The 20997-nt window shown below is 41.5% G+C and overlaps 2 protein-coding genes across 2 annotated transcripts; one reads left to right on the forward strand and one right to left on the reverse strand.

The window, feature by feature from the left end:
• Positions 1 to 336: 336 nt before the first annotated feature.
• Positions 337 to 7208, reverse strand: LOC110526285 (NEDD8-activating enzyme E1 regulatory subunit). The gene is made up of 20 exons (XM_021607112.2): positions 7016 to 7208; positions 6424 to 6527; positions 6247 to 6307; positions 6103 to 6133; positions 5938 to 6009; positions 5559 to 5638; positions 4234 to 4343; positions 3993 to 4102; positions 3812 to 3874; positions 3654 to 3717; positions 3421 to 3512; positions 3221 to 3280; positions 2975 to 3108; positions 2562 to 2637; positions 2316 to 2355; positions 2008 to 2094; positions 1804 to 1896; positions 1550 to 1664; positions 1289 to 1338; positions 337 to 1165 (listed from the first exon to the last, which is right to left on the reverse strand). Exons 1-20 carry the CDS (start codon positions 7063 to 7065, stop codon positions 1056 to 1058), a joined length of 1602 nt encoding a protein of 533 aa, XP_021462787.1. The 5' UTR covers positions 7066 to 7208; the 3' UTR covers positions 337 to 1055.
• A 438-nt stretch (positions 7209 to 7646) lies between these two features.
• On the forward strand, positions 7647 to 20455 carry LOC110526286 (carbonic anhydrase 7). The gene is made up of 7 exons (XM_021607114.2): positions 7647 to 7847; positions 8501 to 8698; positions 12940 to 13058; positions 14782 to 14877; positions 15705 to 15767; positions 15933 to 16088; positions 18396 to 20455. Exons 1-7 carry the CDS (start codon positions 7811 to 7813, stop codon positions 18516 to 18518), a joined length of 792 nt encoding a protein of 263 aa, XP_021462789.2. The 5' UTR covers positions 7647 to 7810; the 3' UTR covers positions 18519 to 20455.
• The last annotated feature ends 542 nt before the right edge of the window (positions 20456 to 20997 follow it).

A 20997-nucleotide genomic window follows, 5' to 3' on the forward strand; every position in this document is an offset into this window, starting at 1 on the left:
ACAATGATCATATGTGTGCCTACCGTTAACATGCTCTTCCCGCCGACATGGGAAATATCACCCTCTACTGAATGTAATCAGAATGGGTTTATATAAATATATATATATAAATGAACTATGCAGGAATTTATGTGCTGCAACAAAATACAGAGCATTGTTTATTAATTGGGGGGAGGAAACAGCCATACTCCCAAGAAATCTTTATGATGAGTTTCTGCTCCAAGTGTGTAGTCAGCAGAGTGCCTGCTCACCACAGAACACACACTGCATTTTGTGACAAACACCACTCCACCAATGCTCTATAATCTGAACTGGGGAAGGAACCAAAACAACATATTACACAGCTCTTAAGAGGATTTTTTATTGTTTTGCATATAGAGACGATTGTCATGTTGGGGTTATTCTACCAGTCAACAGGAAAAGGTAACACATTTTTTTCCACCATCAGGCCAATGTCTTGGGAATTGAGCCCAATCAGTCAACTTTGGGCAAATTAGGGTAGCAATTTTGCTTGTTCATCATGAAGCTCACATGATAGTCAGCTCATTTTGATTTGGACAGGACAATGTGACCCCTACTGCTGGCCATGTAAAGTACCATGTCCAGACTGTTGCCCATCAGGGCGCAAGATGTTGGAGCACAATCAGAGTTCCTTGGGTACCTAATGTACAGGTACACCACATGCATTTACCTCAAACTTCCTTGTCTGTTCAGTGCAGGATATCTTCAGAGGAAATCATTCAAACCCTGGGACATTTCTTGAATGGTTCGAATTTGGCTGGTAAATTATTCAAATGTACTAATAGGTACAACACTTAATGTGTGAGAATAAACCAGCCAGAACACAAACATTGAAAAGTAATCGGAAACAGTCCATCAGAACTTCCTCTTTCTTTCAGCCACAACATAATAATAATTGGTGGAAACATACAGTATGAACAAAGTGTTCCAACTACACAAACGTTCAGTTATCACTGCTACTGCGCTGCAACATTCCATTCATATAATTTACAGAGGGGTTAAGTGCATGTCATTAAGGAGGAAAATAGATTTTTCTACAGCTGAAACGTGGCAGTTGTCTGGGACATGGCATTGTAGATGAATGTATTGTTGAAGGGAACAAACTGACGAGTGATGATTTTGATGGCCTCTTGTGCAGCAGATCCTAAGGAAACACATTGAAAACGGTACATTTGGACCAACTCCAAGTAAACAAAATGTTTATCCCATAACAAATATAGCACGAGGATACTAGACCATAATAGGATCCAAGTCCTGTAGAACTCACCTCCCAAAAAGGATGCCACTGTGTGTGGCTCAGAAGCACCATAGCGACAGCTGTCGAAGAGCAAAGTGAAATGACATGTAGATTATTTAATCATGTTCCTCTCCTTGATGATAACCTCATACCCATTTTACAGTTAATGGAAATATTCTGGCGAAATTACAAATATAAACACAAAAACTGTAGGGAGGTTTTGCAGTGGGCTGTAAAATGACCATTCTCTCTGCAGAGAACATTTGACTGGACACTATGCACAATACATACAACTCGTGGATGTAGTCATCTTTCACATTGACGTTCAGGCTGTACTCCTGCAGAAGGCTGTTCACACACAGCTTCAACTTGCTAATGTCTTCTTCTACTTGATAATTGTAGACACCTTCAAAAAGGAGGAAGAACATATCACATATCTGGAGATGGGCAGTTTAACATTGCGGAACACAGTTTAGTTACGCTGTGTGCCAGGTTGTGAGTGACACAGTTGTGTTGGGGGCAGAACTACGCCAGCCTAGCCGTACCTGGGTAGCGGGAATGCTGCTGATAGAAACGGTCCACAGAGCGCAACATAAGGTACAACACCATCTCCCCATCTGCACTGTCCATGCAGGAGGCTGAGGAGAGAGAACAGAATCTTAGTACACACTACCAACACACAAAATCAAAGGGACTCAAAAACAGAATAGGCCAAGTCAAGGTGGGCGTCTGTACGGTGTTGAACTTACTGATCGCATCTTTATTGACCGTCTCCACGCTGTATTCTTCAGCCAGAGACCTGCAGCGCACCACCCTCAGGAAGGCAGCGTTCTTACCTGCAGACCGAAACACACAGCACAGGGCTCAACCTACTGCAGTGTTCCCTTTCATCATGGGTTCATCAAAGTGCAGCCACACTACTGTATGACAAACAACACCTGACTGACATGACGCTTTGAGTTACTGTTAAATGAGTTAGAGTATTCAATTTACATTCCTGCCATATTACGTGTCCTGTTCACATTATGGTTGTGTGTGTACTTGTCGGAATACTCACAGAATAGTTTGATGTCCTGCTCAGATATGCTCTCTGAGGGCTTTAGCAAGAGAAAAGACAGAAGTCAATCCAATTAACTAGATAATATCAGAAATCAAACCTTTTTACAATCTATCAAAGGTAATAAAATGTTGATCCTTACACAGCCCTACTGCTGCACAAGTACTACTGCAGGAGAGTTACTATGCATTTTGACATTGCATGAGATTAAATATCCCTGACACTACAGAATAAAGTTTCACATACCTTTCCAACAGACTGCAGGAGAGACTCCACATGCTTAGACACGACGGAAGCATCTTGCATTGCCTTCTCTCTATAACTGAAAACATATGCCTGCATTAATGCCCAGGCCAGGACTATGATGATCATGCCAGCACAAAGCATACCTTGTGTTCGGGAAATAAGGTTAAGGCACAGGAAATCGTAAACAACAGTGGAAATCGCAGCGTCATATGGTTTGGCACATACAATTCTACCATTTAGCTATGGACATTGGTTTATGGTTTATTATACAATGACTGTCCTCTCCTTGATATGCCCCACATTACAAGCATTGAGCTGTGCTCGCAATTAACTCATACAGCAACTGACTTTTTAATTAAACCGGCGGCTGGCTGCTTGCCATATAAATTAATAATATAATTATCACTACCTACATATTCTGGAGGTTGATGAATTTCTCTGAGTCCGCAATCATGTCTGGAATGGAGCCACGCACAGGTAGGTTTCCGCCACCGTCGTTGTGCACAAACTCCCTCACTGCTCGCGTCATCACCCAGAAGGCTGGAGTCTGCGTAAAGCAGAGAAAGACAGAACAACCAGTCATGCATTAAACCTACAAATAAATCATTCACAGGATGCTTCGATCAAGGCCCGAGTAGACGTGTCATATTTAGATTCACCTGTGATGTAATGTCATTGCATTGCTCTCCATTGAATATGTCGTCAACGCCACTTGAAATCTACAGAGAGGTGAGAGTGGAGTTAGCAAAGTTGACAAGAGTAGCAACTTCCAGTGATCTCGTGCAACCAGCAGCACGGATTAACATAATACGGCTGAAAGGAGTGAGGGGGTTTAGGGGTGCGGTATGAGAAGAGCCACCTTGGTGGGGTTAAGGGCTGTGTTGACGTTCTTGATGGCCTCCTCAAAGTTCTCCTCATCCTCAGGAGTTCCCTTCTCACTCTTCAGGATTCCTAAAGAAACCAAGTATCATGAGAACACAAACCATATACAGTCAGGCATAATCTGGATAAGATAGTGTCTGTAGACAACTAAAATTCTGTGAAAACGTAAAAATACAAATGAAGACAAGAAAAATCTGTGAAATGAAATACCTTGCCGTATAAGCTGTTTGAAGGCCTCCTTCTCTTTGTAGTTCTTCGGGAACTGAAAATTGTGCTAGAAAAAAAAAGATGTATTCAATTTTCAGCTCTCTTGCACATCATAGGTTGCTGTAGAATCTGCCTTTGGTTGTTGGTCACAGAAGTATTACCTCACTGAACCACTTTTCTAGGTATTTGGCAACAATGATGATCCATGGTGTATGACTGTGATCCTGCATAACACAAGAGCGTAAGAAAATACATGAACCAGTGAGGACAAAATTACAACTAAAATACAAAACACAACAGTGGCCTAAAAAGAAAACACACAAAAAAAACACCCAAACACACCTTCTTCCCCATTCCCTCCAAGTCGTAGGACTGGATGTGGTTCTTGAGCTCTGCAAAAGGTTGGTCAAGCCTCAGGTCCTCCAAGGCATTGTCTGGATGAGACTCAATCACTAGAGGGAGTGATTGCAAACAGCTTGTTTGAGTGTCTTCGATTTACTGCAAGAGAACACTGACCTTGAGTGCTTGTCACCATTACTACAGATACAGCAATACATGCGTGACTCACAAGAGTTGACCATACCTGTGTGCTCCTTCACTACTAGCCTCATGTAACCGACGAGGCCATACGTTCTACACACCAGGAAAGGTATGTTTGCATTCCACAACACTGACCCCAGTCTCAAACACGTGCTGTGAAAATAAAAACAAAATCATTTACATGACAAGAGAATGTTTAAAAATATATATATTTGATGTTACTTTGTAAGACTATCACAAATACCAAATAAAAACACTTCATTTGAAATATACACTACTGTTCAAAAGTTTGGGGTCACTTAGAAATGTCCTTGTTATTGAAAGAATATCACATTTTGTCCATTAAGATAATATCAAATTGATCAGAAATACAGTGTAGACATTGTTAAAGTTGTAAATGACTACTGTACTATTCATTAAATAGTACCCGCAAAACACCAGTCTCAACGTCAACAGTGAAGAGGCGACTCCGGGATGCTGGCCTTCTAGGCAGAGTTGCAAAGAAAAAGCCATATCTAAGCCTGGCCAATAAAAATAACAGATTAAGATGGCCAAAATAACACAGAGACTGGATAGAGGAACTCTGCCTAGAAGGCCAGCATCCCGGAGTCGCCTCTTCACTGTTGACGTTGAGACTGGTGTTTTGTGGGTACTATTTAATTAAGCTTCCAGTTGAGGACCTGTGAGGCATGTTTCTCAAACTAGACACGCCAATGTACTTGTCCTCTTGCTCAGTTGCGCAACGAGGCCTAGCACTCTTCTTTCTATTCTGGTTAGACAGAGTTTGCGCTGTTCTGTGAAGGGAGTAGTACACAGCGTTGGACGAGATCTTCAGTTTCTTGGAAATTTCTCACATGGAATAGCCTTCATTTCTCAGAACAAGAATAGACTGACGAGTTACGGAAGAAAGGTCTCTGTTTCTGGCCATTTTGAGCCTGTAATCGAACCCACAAATGCTGATGCTCCAGATACTCAACTAGTCTAAAGATGGCCAGTTTTATTGCTTCTTTAAATCAGGACAACAGTTTTCAGCTGTGCTAACATAATTGCAAAAGGGTTTTCTAATGATCAATTAGCCTTTTAAAATGATAAACTTGGATTAGCTAACACAACATGCCATTGGAACACAGGACTGATGGTTGCTGATGATGGGCCTCTGTACGTCTATGTAAATATTCCATAAAAAAATCTGCCGTTTCCAGCTACAATAGTCATTTACAACATCTATACTGTATTTCTGATCAATTTTAATGGATGAAACATGTACTTTTCTTTCAAGAATAAGGACATTTCTAAGTGACCCCAAAACTTTTGAACAGTGGTGTATGTCCATAAATAAATGTGTAAGAATAAGAGGATGAATAGCACCTTTCAGGCAGCTGGACACCAATCACCAGGGTAAATCTGTGGAAGAACTCTGGGTCGTTGTCCAAGAGCTTTTCAGGGCTCTATAATGGAAAATAAAATACCAGATCACAATAAGAGTTTGACAAACAAGACTGATCTACTATAAGTGCTCTGCTTGTTTTATAACACTCAGCAATCAATACATTCAGATAAAGAAGTGCACTTTGCGGGAAATGAGACCCATCAATGGCTAGTCAACCAGTGCAGCGTCATAGTAAATCTACACCTTGATCGGATTTAACACAGATCTACCGCTATACCCTGAGGATCTGTGCAGGGAAAGCTGTGACAGCCCTCTTCAGGAAGAACTGATCTACTGCTCATAGTTGAAAACACAAACCTCCTCCACAAAGTTGCCAGATACATCAGTGTTCAGCTCCTGTAGCAGCTCTGTGGCAGCCTGGGCTCGGTTCTGGAAAACACACCATCCCAAAAGACTTGTTATGACATACTGCATACAGGTAGAGCTAAGATATTGATAGAGTAGAATAGCATAATCGTTTACCCTTCCTATGCTGTTGTTGCTCAGAAAAAAGCTGAGTAGAAAAGGAAGTTAAAGATGAAGACAGTATATTGTATAAAACATTTTAAGATTAAGATCAAAAGCGCTTCAATGAGATGATAAACAATAGGCCTATCACGTTCTTACTTATTTCCGACGTCTTCCCCGGAGACTGTGTGTCCATCTACAATAGTGAACGCTCCAATGCCTGATGAAGAGAGCAACTAGCTTAGGAAGGCTAGCCTACTCATGCATTCCATTAGAGCAGTGTTTTCCCACTCCTGGTCATCGGTCTTTTCTAGTATCAAATATTGAAATATTTACCTGGAAGCACAAGGTTCTTGAGTATTTCAGTCCCAGATGCTGTGGAATTGATCAGGCATACGTGTGCATTTTCAAGTTCTTCTTGGCCATGGTCTCCCCACAATCTGAAATGGAGTACAGGCCATCATAACACCGGCATGTTGCCAATCTCCTTGTCATCTTCAATGCCTTGTTATTGAGCTATTATCACATCTCATCTGGTATGGTACATAGACGAGAACAAGGAACCTTTTTGAGATTCAGTCAATGAACGACACCAATTCTGGCTGGTGTTGTTGAAAGTAAATTAGGTGGCTAGAAGCTATAGCAGACAGCTAACCACTGACTGTAACAGGACAGCTAACTAGCATGTCAATGAAGACTAGCTACAGTAGCTAGCTATAATACTTTTAAAGCATGCTGGTTGGTTGGCATAGTTAACGTTAGGCCAAGAGAATACACTATCAATAATAAGTCAGTTAACGTTACGGGCTTGCTAGCATAACTACGTTAACTAGCTGCAATTTGTCAGTGGAGATATGTCTAACTCATGCAACGATTTAGGTTTAACAAATAACTGTATAATTTTCACATAATTTCTAGCTTTACATACCTCAATTGTCTATCGTATTTCTGGTCTTTAGAAGCTTTAGTAACTGCCATGGTCCGCTTGGAGAACCCCACCGGTTAATTTGATAGCTTCATTCGATGATTCGATAGAGAGACAAGTGATTGAACGCAGTTGTAAATTCAAAGCTGCACTTTCGATTTAACTACAGTTGACCACCAGAGGGAGTAGTAGTGAACATTCAATCGATTCAAACTTGCGCAAAATGTAATTCATTAATTCTGCCACAGTTGCATCACCCGTTCAGACTAATCAAGGAATTTGAATTTTGAATTACATATTATAGTAAGATGTGATGTGTTCTTTTAGATGCGACTTTTTAAATATTGGTTATATAATCATAAATATTAGTTATGGGTTTAAGCTGGAAAAGCAAAACAACACTATACCCATTGAAATATGTGCCATGCATTATCATTAAAAACATGTTGTGATACATGTTATTTCGTTAGTTCAGAGGAAAGTGTATCTTAATTGGCTGCTGTAATAGGTCTAATTATCATAAATGAGAGGTCTTTCTTTAGATGTTTTGAAGTACAATAAACAGAAATCAAGCGAGGTAATTGAAAAGGGGGCGTGGCAAGAAAGTATCATTACGATTGCCATTCGTCGCCACCTGATCATCCTTCCCAACCTCCACTCCCAGTCTTCATCAACACTGCTCACACACCAGCACTTCATTTTCGGCACGCCATTTATCCCATCATTTCGTACCGTCTGGGCTGTGAGTCGAGAGTCAGTCAGCATATAGATAAGGTGAATCTAAGCGGAATCCTCGCAATGACAGGGCATCACTGGGGATACGGAGAGCAGGATGGTAAGTAAACCTACCAACCTGGGAGAGCATCACTATGTAAGCTACTGTAGAACACACCGTATCGCAGCGTTGACCTTGTTTGGGGACGCTCATGCGCTGCGAGTGACAGGCATTCGGGAAAGACTGCATTTGTCTCTGCAAGACTGAATGCATATTTGATTAAATACGTTTCTATTGGCAATAGTCTATAATCACATCCATGTTTTGAACTATGTCTGCATCGGACCTTTTATTAAGAATCGACAGGTGACTGATTGGCTAATTAAAAAAATATATGTATTTATTCTGGTTTACTGCGTTCTGGGTGGGGATCTCGCATTGACATTCTCAGACAATAGTGCTAACGTTGAGAGAAACAGTAACTCTACGAGATTAGCCCAATTATACTTAACCTGCATGCCACCTTATTTAGCCATCTATTCAACAAGCAGGTTTTAGCAAGTCTTTGAATTCTAGGAGTCTATCAGTATTGTTAAGGTATTGGGGCCTATGATCAGTGTGTTGATTGATGCAGCAACCTAAAATGTTATGTCCTGGTGTGAAATTGAGAATGTCGTGGCTTTCTTCAGTTTTTATAAAATGGTGAATTAATGGATCTTATCTCCTTTCTTTACATAATGTCATGTCCAGCTCTGACCGTCTTTGTTTCTAAGGTCCAGATGCATGGCACAAAGACTACCCCATCGCCCAGGGCAATCGCCAGTCTCCCATAGACATAGTTCCTGAGGACACTGTATACGATGCCAGCCTGCCTCCCATATTCGTCTCCTACGACCACTGCAACTCAATCAACATCTGCAACAACGGCCACTCTGTGACCGTAGAGTTTGATGACACCGATGACAAAACAGGTAACAGCAACAGAGGATGAAGAGATCCTTTGAAGACCATATAATCATCCCTGAGTGGAAATCCTCTCTCACAGAGAAAATGCGGACATAAATACAAGCAATATTGAGTTACAGTATTGTTTCAGATTCGATCATCGACCCTTCAACTTTGACTGAGTGTGAAAGTCACCCAGCCCAGGAGGTATTTATCACTGTATATCACTCTGGTGGGTGGTTGTTTCTGGGCACCTTTATCACTCATGACTTTGACATTAGCCAACACAACCACTGTATTGGTAAGGGGACACCATTATGTTACGGGTACTGTGTAGTAGTACTATCATGCTATAACCACCACCCTTGCATGCACATGTGACACGTGTTTAGTGGCTGCAGTCCTACCTATACCAATCAATCCTACCTACATATGCAGATCAATTTAAAGTTCAGTGACAACAGATGCTCTACCTTCGTCCATTCTGAGCAGTGAAGTAGATTGTGGAAGCCTAATGCCCTAAATGACAAAGCATTTACTTTTACTGCCAGGAAACCTCAAATGTTAAATATTATCCATTCAAAATATGTTTTGGATTTGCATACTCCTTCACAGCCACCATCAAAATGTGGTTGATGGATAGACCACCTACATTTGTATATCATTAAGGCCACTCCTACTGGACGGTATGATTCAGTGAGATGTGTTTTGGTGGATATAGTGAAGCCAGTATTTAACTGTAGGAGTGTCTGTCTGCCAGAGCAGACATCTGACCACATCAGGTAATCTTCATGGTTGTGTCACATCTGTTTTTAAACTGACAGTCGAAGTTAACAAAGTCATAGACAAATAAGAAATGGGGAGAGACACTTTGCTTCTGTGGCATGAATAGGTCATGGGAAACAACGGTTTGAATAGAATGACAACCAAATAAGTTGGGGCTTGTATTTTGAAAAGTGGTAACTGAACACCTACTGTACAACAAAAAGGTGTTCGATCTTAACAAAAAGGCGTTCTACCTCAGTGATTTCGTACCCCTGCACATCAACTTGGTACTCGTACCCTGTGTATATAGCCAACTTATTGTTACTTGTGTATTTTTTCCTTATTATTGTTCTGTTTGTTTTCTCTCTCTACATTGTTTGGAAAGGCCCGTAAGTAAGCATTTCACTGTTAGTCTACACCAGTTGTTTACGAAGCATGTGACAAATCCATTTCATTTGAAAAAGGCCCTCCCTCAAAAGGAAAATACAAGCCACAACTGATTTTTGTTTTCTGTCTCAAAAAAGTGCGGCTGTTTGGCTAAGGTGCAGATCACTATGAAAAACAAATGTACAGAAACCAAACAAAGAAGTTCCACTCTGCATGACATGGTCTTACGATGGATAGGCTTCCCTATACTTTCACCATCAGGAGCTGATTAGAAGTTTCATCACCTAGGCATGCCCATTTTGTCCTTTTTCCCTTTTGTGGTTGTGTCCTCTCGCCTGTGTGTGTGTGTACCTTTTTGTACATGTGTGTACATGCCTAGTGTATCATTACCTCAGGAAACGTATGAACATGCTCTAAAGCACACATTACCAAGGTGCCATTCTTATCCGCCCAACCATTTCATGCGGATGAATTATTTGACGCATGGATTTTTATTTTTATTTTTTATAAATGTCAACAAACAATTTGTCCATTTGACATGGTGTGATCTTTGTTTGTAGGTCAAATGTATTATGCGAGAAATGGCGGAAATATCTTTGTGCAAATATTGATCTAGAAACCATCCTATCGAAGCAAACTTGGAGTCACGCATATATTATGTTGTGTGGTCCTCCCACTACAACTCAGGAAAGCATGCAGTTTATTAGGCTACTGATGAAATAAAAAAAAACAAAATAAAAATATAGGACAAAACACACATCACGATGAGAGACACCACAACACTGCATAGAGACCTAAGACAACAACAGCATGGCAGCAACACATGACAACGCAACATGATAGCAACACAACATGGTACGCACATTATTGGGCACAGACAACAGCACAAAGGGCAAGAAGGTCGTTTTGGTAAATAACAGAAAAATAGGCCAATCTATTGTAACTTTTGGTAACTTTTACATTAATATTTTAAAAATGTGTATATATATATATATCGGTCTCCATATTGTCCATGCATTTCTAGTAGATAGACCATAAGGTTCAAGACAAAATAGCCTAAATAATGATAAAACAATCATTAATGTCATTATTTTTTATGAACTCATCAAATAATTTACTTATTTCATTTTAATAACCGCCACCAGTATGACAACAAATGCACACTGACATAGCAAAATAAGTGTGTAAAAAAAAAAAATATATATATTTATAAATATATCTCTCCCAGGAAAAAAGAAATGTCCCTTTTTCAGGACCCTGTCTTTCAAAGATAATTCGTAAAAATCCAAATTACAAATCACAGATCTTCATTGTAAAGGGTTTAAACACTGTTTCCCATGCTTGTTCAATGAACCATAAACAATTATTGAACATGCACCTTTGGAACGGTTGTTAAGACACGAACAGCTTACAGACGGAAGGCAATTAAGTTCAGTTGTGAAAACTTAGGACACTAAAGAGGCCTTTCTACTGACTTTTCTACTTTAAAACACCAAAAGAAAGATGCCCAGGGTCCCTGCTCATCTGCGTGAATGTGCCTTAGGCATGCTGCAAGGAGGCATGAGGACTGCAGATGTGGCCAGGGCAATAAATTGCCATGTCTGTATTGTGAGATTGTGAGATGCCTAAGACAGCGCTACAGGGAGACCACGTGTAACAACACCTGCACAGGATCGGTACATCTGAACATCACACCTGCGGGACAGGTACAGGATGGCAACAACAACAGCCCGAGTTACACCAGGAACGCACAATCCCTCCATCAGTGATCAGACTGTCCGCAATAGGTTGAGGGAGGCTGGACTGAGGGCTTGTAGGCCTGTTGTAAGACAGGTCCTCACAAGACATCACCGGTAACAATGTTGCCTATGGGCACAAACCCACCGTCGAGTCGTGGTTTTGTCTCACCAGGGGTGATGGTCGGATTCGCGTTTATCATTGAAGGAATGAGCGTTACACGAAGGCCTGTACTCTGGATCGATTTGGAGGTGGAGGGTCCGTCATGTTCTGAAGCAGTGTGTCACAGCATCATCGGACTGAGCTTGTTGTCATTGCAGGCAATCTCAACTCTGTGCGTTACAGGGAAGACATCCTCCTCCCTCGTGGTACCTTTCCTGTAGGCTCATGCTGACATGACCCTACAGCATGACAATGCCACCAGCCATATGGCTCGTTCTGTGCGTGATTTCCTGCAAGACAGGAATGTTAATGTTCTGCCATGGCCAGCGAACAGCCCGGATGTCAGTCCTATTGAGCACATCTGGGACCTGTTGGAACGAAGGGTGAGGGCTAGGGCCAACCCCCCCCCCCCCCCCCCCCCCCAAAAGTAATTTTTTATGTGCACTACGTCATCACAAACACTAAGTCTGTTTGGCCGGGAAATGATTTTAGAATATTAGCATAAAAATCTGTTGCCAATTAGATGGAAGGAAACCTAGCTTGTGACACTCCGCTCTCTGGCATTCTCTTCATCTGCCATCATAAAGATGTCGTGTGTTTATATGAGTAGAGTGTGTGTGTGTGTGCTTGGCTCCAGTGGTATCAGACAGAATTTGTCACCTACTGCCCTGGCCTCCCTGAAACTCTTCAGTAAAGCGACAAACTGTCCAACACTGTCACTAACAGAGCCCATCTCAGACACTGTCTCTCCTAGGGACCTTATCCCCAGCACCACTCAAATTACATCAGTTAGTGATGGGACAAATCCTAGGCATATCAGGGTGCAGGCTGAAAGTACTCTCATTTGTCTCATGTCAGGTAAAGTAAGGCCTTCATGAGGACCTAGTTGTTTTAATACAGTACCTGTTTAGCCAAATGCTCTCTAGTACTGTAGGTAGATAGTTATTAGGAAGAGTAGTAAACCGTGTGGTTGTGGGGCAAGGTGCCGTATGTGTCTGTCAGAGTGTCTGCTGTCTGTCAGCTTTAGTGAGAGTGATTTAATGAGCAGTGGCAGGAGTTGCCATGTTGAGGTGCTCTTCCAGGCCTGGTGTGTGGTGGTTCTTGCCTGCCTGTCTAGTGTGTTGTGCTCTGCAGTGGTACCATGCTAGACAAGAGGCATAGGAGCATAGAGGCGTGGCAGTGGCTGACTGATGTCTCTTGTCCTCTGCCCTGACAGTACTCAGGGCAGGCCCCCTTGACAACGCCTACCGGCTGAAACAGTTCCACTTCCACTGGGGCGGGAAGGGCAGCCATGGCTCAGAGCACACTGTCGCAGGGAAGACCTACGCTTCAGAGGTGAGTGTTTCCCCCTAATCACACAGACGGAGCCTAGGTAACCCAATGTTCCCCGACATACTGTACATTCGGAAAGTATTCAGACCCCTTGACTTTTTCCACATTTTGTTACATTGCAGCCTTATTCTAAAATATATATATATTTTTAAACAATCATCAATCTACACACAATTTCTTAATAATTTTTGCACATTTTATAAGAAAAACGTAAATATCAAATTTACATAAGTATTCAGACCCTTTACTCAGTACTTTGAAATGCCTTTGGCAGCGATTACAGCCTTGGGTCTTCTTGGGTATGACACTACAAGCTTGGCACACCAGTATTTGGAGAGTTTATCCCATTCTTCTCTGCAGATCCTCTCAAGCTCTGTCAGGTTTTCAGGTCTCTCGAGATGTTCGATCGGGTTCAAGTCCGGGCTCTGGCTGGGCCACTCAAGGACATTCACTTGTCCCAAAGCCACTCCTGCATTATCTTAGTTGTGTGCTTAGGGCCGTTGTCCTGTTGGCAGGTGAACCTTCACCCCAGTCTGAGGTCCTGAGCACTCTGGAGCAGGTTTTCATCAAGGATCTCTTTGTACTTTGCCCCGTTCATCTTTCCCTCGATCCTGACTAGTCTCCCAGTTCCTGCCGCTGAAAAACATCCCCACAGCATAATGCTGCCACCACCATGCTTCACCGTAGGGATTGGTGCCAGGTTTCCTCCAGACATGACGCTTTGCATTTAGGCCAAAGAGTTGTTTCTCATGGTCAGAGTCCTTTAGGTGCCTTTTTGACAAACTCCAAGCGGGCTGTCATGTGCCTTTTTACTGAGGAGTGGCTGCCATCTGGCCACTCTTCCATAAAGGCCTGATTGATGGAGTGCTGCATAGATGGTTGTCCTTCTGGAAGGTTCTCCCATCTCCACAGAGAAACTCTGAACCATCAAGTTCTTGGTCACCTCCCTGACCAAGGCACTTCTTCCCCGATTGGTCAGTTTGGCCGGGTGACCTGCTCTAGGACGAGTCTTGGTGGTTCCAAACTTCTTCCATTTAAGAATGACGAAGGCCACTGTGTTCTTGGGGACCTTCAATGCTGCATAAATGTTTTGGTACCCTTCCCCAGATCTGTGCCTCGACACAATCCTGTCTTAGAGCTCTACGGACACTTCCTTCGACCTCATGGCTTGGTTTTTGCTCTGACATGCACTGTCAACTGTGGGACCTTATAGACAGGTATGCCTTTTTAAAATCATGTCCAATCGATTGAATTTACCACAGGTGGACTCTAATCAAGTTGTAGACACATCTCAAGGATGATCAATGGATACAGGATGCACCCGAGCTCAATTTCGAGTCTCGAGCAAAGGGTCTGAATATTTATATAAGTAAGGTATTTCTGTTTTTTAGATTTTTAATACATTTGTAAAAATGTGCTTTGTCATTATAGGGTATTGTGTGTAGATTGAGGATTTAAAAAACATATTTTTTTTTAGAGTAATGCTGTAACATAACAAAATGTGGATTAAGTCAAGGGGTCTGAATACTTTCTGAATGCGTTGTACATCTGCATCTATATTTGCCAAGAAGTAGTTTTCCTTTCTCTGGTTCGGTTCACCTCTAGGTAACTAGGTAACTGGTTTGTTTAGTACCTGAGACAAAGAAGCAGTGTTTCCCTGAATGTGGGTGCTTGTCTCAGGCTTGTCCCTAACCCTGCTGGCCCTCCTCCCTGTTTCCTCATGCAGCTACATCTGGTGCACTGGAACGCAGACAAGTACAAGACATTTGGGGAGGCAGCGGCAGCCCCCGATGGCCTGGCTGTCCTTGGCATCTTTTTAGAGGTGAGAGGATCTCCCCCGGCACCAGCCAGCAGCTGTTCATCTGTCAGCCAGTACATTGCTTTGGAATTGAATCTCTTTCTGCTTCACCAGGACTGTTTAACAGGGATTAGACTGAAGACCAGCAATCACTGAAGGAACAATGTAAAAACATGTTATGATATTATGTCTGAACAGAGAGGACCAAACATTTCACACGTGTTTGTGTTGCAAATTGTTCAATCATACCAGGACCATGTGGGAAATATGTGGCGCGCACTTTTATCGAAAATGTATTTAAATAATAAAAATATAATTTGTGTTTATGAAATATAGCTTATTGATAACACATTGATGTCGACACTGAAAACATTAGGAAAACCTGCTCTTTCCATGAGACTGACCAGGTGAATCCAGGTGAAAGCAATGATCCCTTATTGATGTCACTTGTTAAATCCACTTCAATCAGTGTAGATGAAGGAGAGGAGACAGGTTAAAGAAAGATTTTAAAGCCTTGATACAATTGAGATATGGATTGTGCATGTGTGCGATTGACTGTGGAAGGGCAAGACAATATTTAAGTGCCTTTGAATGGGGTATGGCAGTGGAGGCAAAAGGGGGTGCAACTCAATATTAGGAAGGTGTTCCTAATGTTTTGTGCACTCCAAGTATGCATACAGTACATGATGGTCAAAAAAACATATCAATATATGATTGTGGCAATGTGTGTATAATCTACTGTGTGTATATTTAGAATGTTAATGGGAAGCATCGTATTTTCTCATATGACAATCTGTTTGGGCTACTGTTAGAAGGTTGAGATAAAAAAAGGGAATGTGTTTTATTTACAGATCGGAGATGAACACAGAGGTTTACACAAGCTAACAGATGCTTTATACATGGTGAAGTTTAAGGTAAGTCATAATGCAAAAGAACAAATCACCTGATGAGTGACTAGAATGATTCAACAGGGCATTTGAAAGATATGCTTGATAATGTTGATACTCTGATCAAAGACTCATCTTAAGTGTAGCATAATCCATATTAGTCATGCTATTCTTTGTTCTATTTGCACCCAGGGAAGCGTTGCAGATTTCAAAGGTTTCAATCCAAAGTGCCTCCTACCTAACAGCCTCCACTTCTGGACATACCCGGGTTCCCTGACCACTCCCCCTCTTCACGAGAGTGTCACCTGGATCGTTCTGAAGGAGCCAATCATAGTCTCAGAGAAACAGGTGGGAGCCCTCACCATCTGGGTAGGGGTGAATCAGTGCTACCTGGGCCTAACCAATATGGAGATATCTCTGCTTATGGAAATGTGGGGTCTTTGCCTAGGGAAACCACAGTGAACCACTGCGTTTGCCATGATGTAAATGATGAACCATTTGAATGACAGGCGTCTGCCCTGATGGTGGGTTTCTGCCCTTCATCTGCCCTTCCTCTGCCCTTCCTCCATCAACACCAGAGAAAAGTTCAAGAAAAAAAAATGCACTGAGATTTTTACTGATTTATGTGTGAGTGTCTGTTGAATTCTTCTGAACCACTGAAATTGATCAGTTAAAGTATGTCAAGGTTCACTTTGATGGCACACTTGCAATACTATGGCTGCGTTTACACAGGCAGCCCAAATGTGATATTTTTTCCCACTAATTGGTCTTTTGACCAATCACAAATTTTCAGATCAGCTCTAGAAAACATTTGGTGTGAAAAGATCTGATAGCGCAAAAGACCAATTCGTGAAAAAATATCAGAATTGGCCTGCCTGTGTAAACGTAGCCATAGTGTTGCGAGTGAGCAATCAAAGTGAACCTTGGCATACTTTTACTTATCAGTTTCTGTTTGACAATAGACCAATTCATTTCTCTCCTCTTTTCATGGTGAATGGTTAATGATTTGAAACATCAATATAGTTGCTTATTGATGTGAAGTCTTTATGACCGTTAGTGAGTGAGCTGGGTTTGTCCTTGAACCGTCTATGATGTTACTATGGCTTCTCCAGACGGAGGGCTTTGATTGGAGGATGCCAGAGGAGTGTGTGTGTGTGTGTGGACTCAGTCGGGCTGCAGCAATGGCCTGCTGAAATCCAAGTGGGAACCCTAGATGTGAAAGACCTCTTTGTGTATCCAGGTGTCACAGCTTAAGCTCCGTTCAAACAGTGGGCATTACCCTCCGGGCTCTCGACAGTCACGCACACATCGATATCCTTTACCATGTAGCTGTGCAGTGCATGTTCTCCGAATGACTGTAGGCTAAATTATCCCTTGCATGTGCTTATATAGCTTGAAAAAAGAGGTGAGTCTGTCTACTCTAATGGTGGAATTGGCTATTAGACCCATTTCATTAATTTAAAATATTTACTTTACGCCTTGTAGTTCTAATTAATTCAAACCACAGTCTTCTATAGCTAAATGGTTAATTGAAGACCCATTTATTAACTCTGAGAGATTATCTCGTCTTTTCTTGTTTGTTTTTTTTATCAAGAAAGCAGGCTACAGCTTTAGGGATCTTGTGTTATGGATGTGGAGAAGTAGACTGTTTGAAGTCGGGGTGCATGCCCAGCTCTGCTCCATTATACAGGGGTTGAAAAAGTACCCAACTGTCATACTTGAGTAAAAGTAAAGATACCTTAATAGAAAATGATTCAAGTAAAAGTCAGTCACCCAGTAAAATACTACTTTAGTAAAAGTGTAAAAGTATTTTGTTTAAAATATACTTGCGTATCGAAAGTAAAAGTATAAATACAAAAAAATGCCTTACATTAAGCAGACCAGGTGGCACCATTTTCTTGTTTTTAAAATTTACGGAAACACTCCACACTCCAACTTTCAGACATAATTTACAAACGAAGCATGCGTGGCAGTATGGATGACCAGGGATGTTCTGTTGATAAGTGTGTGAATTTGACTATTTTCCTGTCCTGCTAAGCATCGGGTACTTTTGGGTGTCAAGGAAAATGTATTGAGTAAAAAATACATGATTTCCTTTATGAATGTAGTGAAGTAAAAGTTGTCAAAAAATATAAATAGTAAAGTACAGATACCCAAAAAAACTACATTAGTAGGACTTTAAAGTATTTCTACATTGGTACTTTACACCACTGCCATTATAACAAGCTGTTTACCAGGGAGGTGACTGCATGCCTTCCAGGACCCCTCCTGAGCTGGCCCTGTTTTGTGTTCTCAGCCTTTTTGCAATGGCACTGGGAAACGTAATTAATGTCACCTTTGGCCCATCGGCATGCTGTCTGCATACTTCTGTTCCTGGCCTGGCTGACTGTGCTGGGCCTGGGAGCCTGCTCCCTCCCTGCTCCTTCGCTGCCCTTCGTGTAGGACTCCAGGGCACAATCCTTTGATCCCTGGGAGCTGATTAACGTCATGGATGGAAACGTTTTGACCTTTTTTTAATTGTGAAATTCTTTGGAGATACTCAGCAGGGAAAAGTCTTTCTTACTTAAGAGGCTATTGTGTTTTTCCTCCCTCAGACACGGCAGCCAGGGACTGACTATAAGGTGTTTCTGTCTGTTTCCAAACATCTCTCCACAGATGGGAAAGTTCAGGATGCTGCTCTTCAACGGAGAAGAGGAAGAGGACAGGAAACGCATGGAGAACAACTTCCGACCCCCTCAACCCCTGAAAGGCCGGAAGGTGCTAGCATCCTTTGACTAACTTGACTGCAAATAACCTCCTGGTAGCATAGCCTAACATATGGTCTATTATATGTCAGAGTGAATGTCTGAATAGACTTTCTTCTCAACCTTGAATAGTTTTACTACTGATGATGAATATAGAACAAGGGGTATGAAGCATCACATCTCCCTCTAATGGTCAATTACTTTCAACCGCACTTTAATTGAATGTCAAATGCAGATATCGACGTTTGAAACAGTCATAATGACTACTATGTGCCCTCTGCACAGTTCTCTATTTTTAAACATAGTAGTCATCTGTAACATTTTTCTGAAGTGAAAGATATTGCTCACACAGCCATCCAGACATTGCCTTGACAGAAAACAGTATAATGTATGTAACTCTAGTGATTTCTTTTATTTTTAAAAATCTGATTGTACCTTTTTCAAACAAACGTCAACGTGGCCTCATGGGTGTAGTGAAAAGCATTTAAGTCAATGAACAATCCCCCTCCACCCCAAACACACGCGCACAAACGTACACACACCATTTTCTGTCCACCCAGTGGATTGCTGTTGTTTAGGCTGCTATTGTTTCTATGCAAGGTGCTATATCTTCTTCCCAAGGGTTTAGCCACACCTTATCTAACAATGGAAGATGATGCCAGTGCTCTGTAACATGTTGTCTGAATCCTGACTGCCTCTTGGTGGTAATCTATGTTGATTCATATTTAGATGGGCTGGATCCACATCGTCCCACAGTAGTTGCCATAGATCCTTTAACCCAACACTCATAACTGGAGGTGGAATTGGATTTAAATTGCTGAACTGTAAATTAAGAGTTTACTCTGTACTTTCCCTGTGCCCTGACAGCCCAGTGATTGATGGAATGGCACTAGGGCACTCTCAGCTGTACATCAGCTTTAAAGATGCCAAGCATGCGCTGAATAGAGTATTGAGTTCATGTTGGGTCAAAACAGTTCCACTTTCGAGAAATGAAGGAGAGGGCGTACACACACAGTACATTCTGTATGGAAATGGGACACTTCTGTAATGGGTTCATGTCCATGTCTTTGTGTGCTGCTCATTTCTCCTGTGCCACAGAACAGCCTCCTCCCTACAGTCGGTTCCTACACTACTGTATGGTACGTTGTTGCAGGCAGGGTGACGCTCCAGTTCTTTTACGATAATGGAAGGTCTCAGTAAGTGAAGGTCATAATGATTAATAGATCCCCACTGTAGCGACAGTTGTAAGAGACATTGCTCCTCGGTACACTATGTAATTCCTAATGAAAGTCTGCCAGGCCTCTGTGTGTTTGAGTAGTTTTACATAATGCTGTTCCATAGATAGAGGTGGGCGTTTACCCATATGGACAAACTGGTAGGGGGACACTCCTCTGCTTAGTCCCACCTATGGGAATTAAGCCTTGGAACTGGCACTTGAGCTATCTGTTTCAAACAATTGATATTGTTTTGTAAATTGTAGTTCTTCAATAATATTAGATTGATTCAGTACTGTTTCAGAAACAAAAGATGAGATTAAAGGAAATCTATCAAACGCTTTGTTGCCATTAAAATGCTTGTGTGGAGTATACAGATTACCTTTTTAAAAGTATGTTTATGACTAGTTCAAGTGTGGTTCCCAGAATTAGTCCTCACAATGGTGACTGCTGCAGTCTCTAAACATGAGTCACTGCTGCCACTGTGTAGTCTAACAGAGAGCTGGGAAGTAAGCGTTTGGAAACAGTTCCTAATGAGCCCCATGCAAGTACAAAATGCACTACAGTGGATTACTTTTAAACCCAACATGTATAGTTTTTGCCGTCCATTCCTGACTCAAACATTTCAATCAGTCCACTGAAATCAGTAAACACAACAGTTTACATGGTCACTGATTTTCTTGACAGCTATTGATGTGTGAGGAATTTCAGTATGCATTGAACCTTGATCCTGGTACAAATGTACACTACCCTTCAAAAGTTTGGGGTCACTTAGAAATGTCCTCGTTTTTGAAAGAAAAGCTTTTTTTTCTATTTTTAAAATAACATAATTGATCAGAAATACAGTGTAGACGTCAATGTTGTAAATGATTGTTGTAGCTGAAAACGTCTGATTAAAAAATATATATATATATTTTTTTAAAAATTGTATATCTACATAGACGTACAGAGGCCCATTATCAGAAATCATCACTCCTGTGTTCCAATGTTAGCTAATCCAAGTTTATCATTTTAAAAGACTAATTGATCATTAGAAAACCCTTTTGCAATTATGTTAGCACAGATAAACTGTTGTCCTGATTTAAAGAAGCAATAAAACTGTCCTTTAGACTAGTTGAGTATCTGGAGCATCAGCATTTGTGTGTTCGATTACAGGCTCAAAATGGCCAGAAACAGAGATCTTTCTTCTGAAACTTGTCAGTCTATTCTTGTTCTGAGAAATGAAGGCTATTCCTTGCAAGAAATTGCCAAGAAACTGAAGATCTTGTACAATGTTGTGTACTACTCCCTTCACAGAAC

This window comes from Oncorhynchus mykiss, chromosome 6 (assembly GCF_013265735.2).
Source record: "Oncorhynchus mykiss isolate Arlee chromosome 6, USDA_OmykA_1.1, whole genome shotgun sequence".
Lineage (NCBI taxonomy): Eukaryota > Metazoa > Chordata > Actinopteri > Salmoniformes > Salmonidae > Oncorhynchus > Oncorhynchus mykiss.

Bases quoted from the DNA above. Each gene is read 5' to 3' on its own strand.
- LOC110526286 (XM_021607114.2), top strand. From the start codon at position 7,811: ATGACAGGGCATCACTGGGGATACGGAGAGCAGGATG. The intron at 7,848-8,500 runs GTAAGTAAACCT...TTTGTTTCTAAG, and splicing joins GGGATACGGAGAGCAGGATG to GTCCAGATGCATGGCACAAA. The intron at 14,878-15,704 runs GTGAGAGGATCT...TTTTATTTACAG, and splicing joins TCCTTGGCATCTTTTTAGAG to ATCGGAGATGAACACAGAGG.
- LOC110526285 (XM_021607112.2), bottom strand. From the start codon at position 7,065: ATGGCAGTTACTAAAGCTTCTAAAGACCAGAAATACGATAGACAATTG. The intron at 6,308-6,423 runs GTAAATATTTCA...TCTCTTCATCAG, and splicing joins CAAGAACCTTGTGCTTCCAG to GCATTGGAGCGTTCACTATT. The intron at 6,010-6,102 runs GTAAACGATTAT...TGTGTTTTCCAG, and splicing joins GCAACAACAGCATAGGAAGG to AACCGAGCCCAGGCTGCCAC.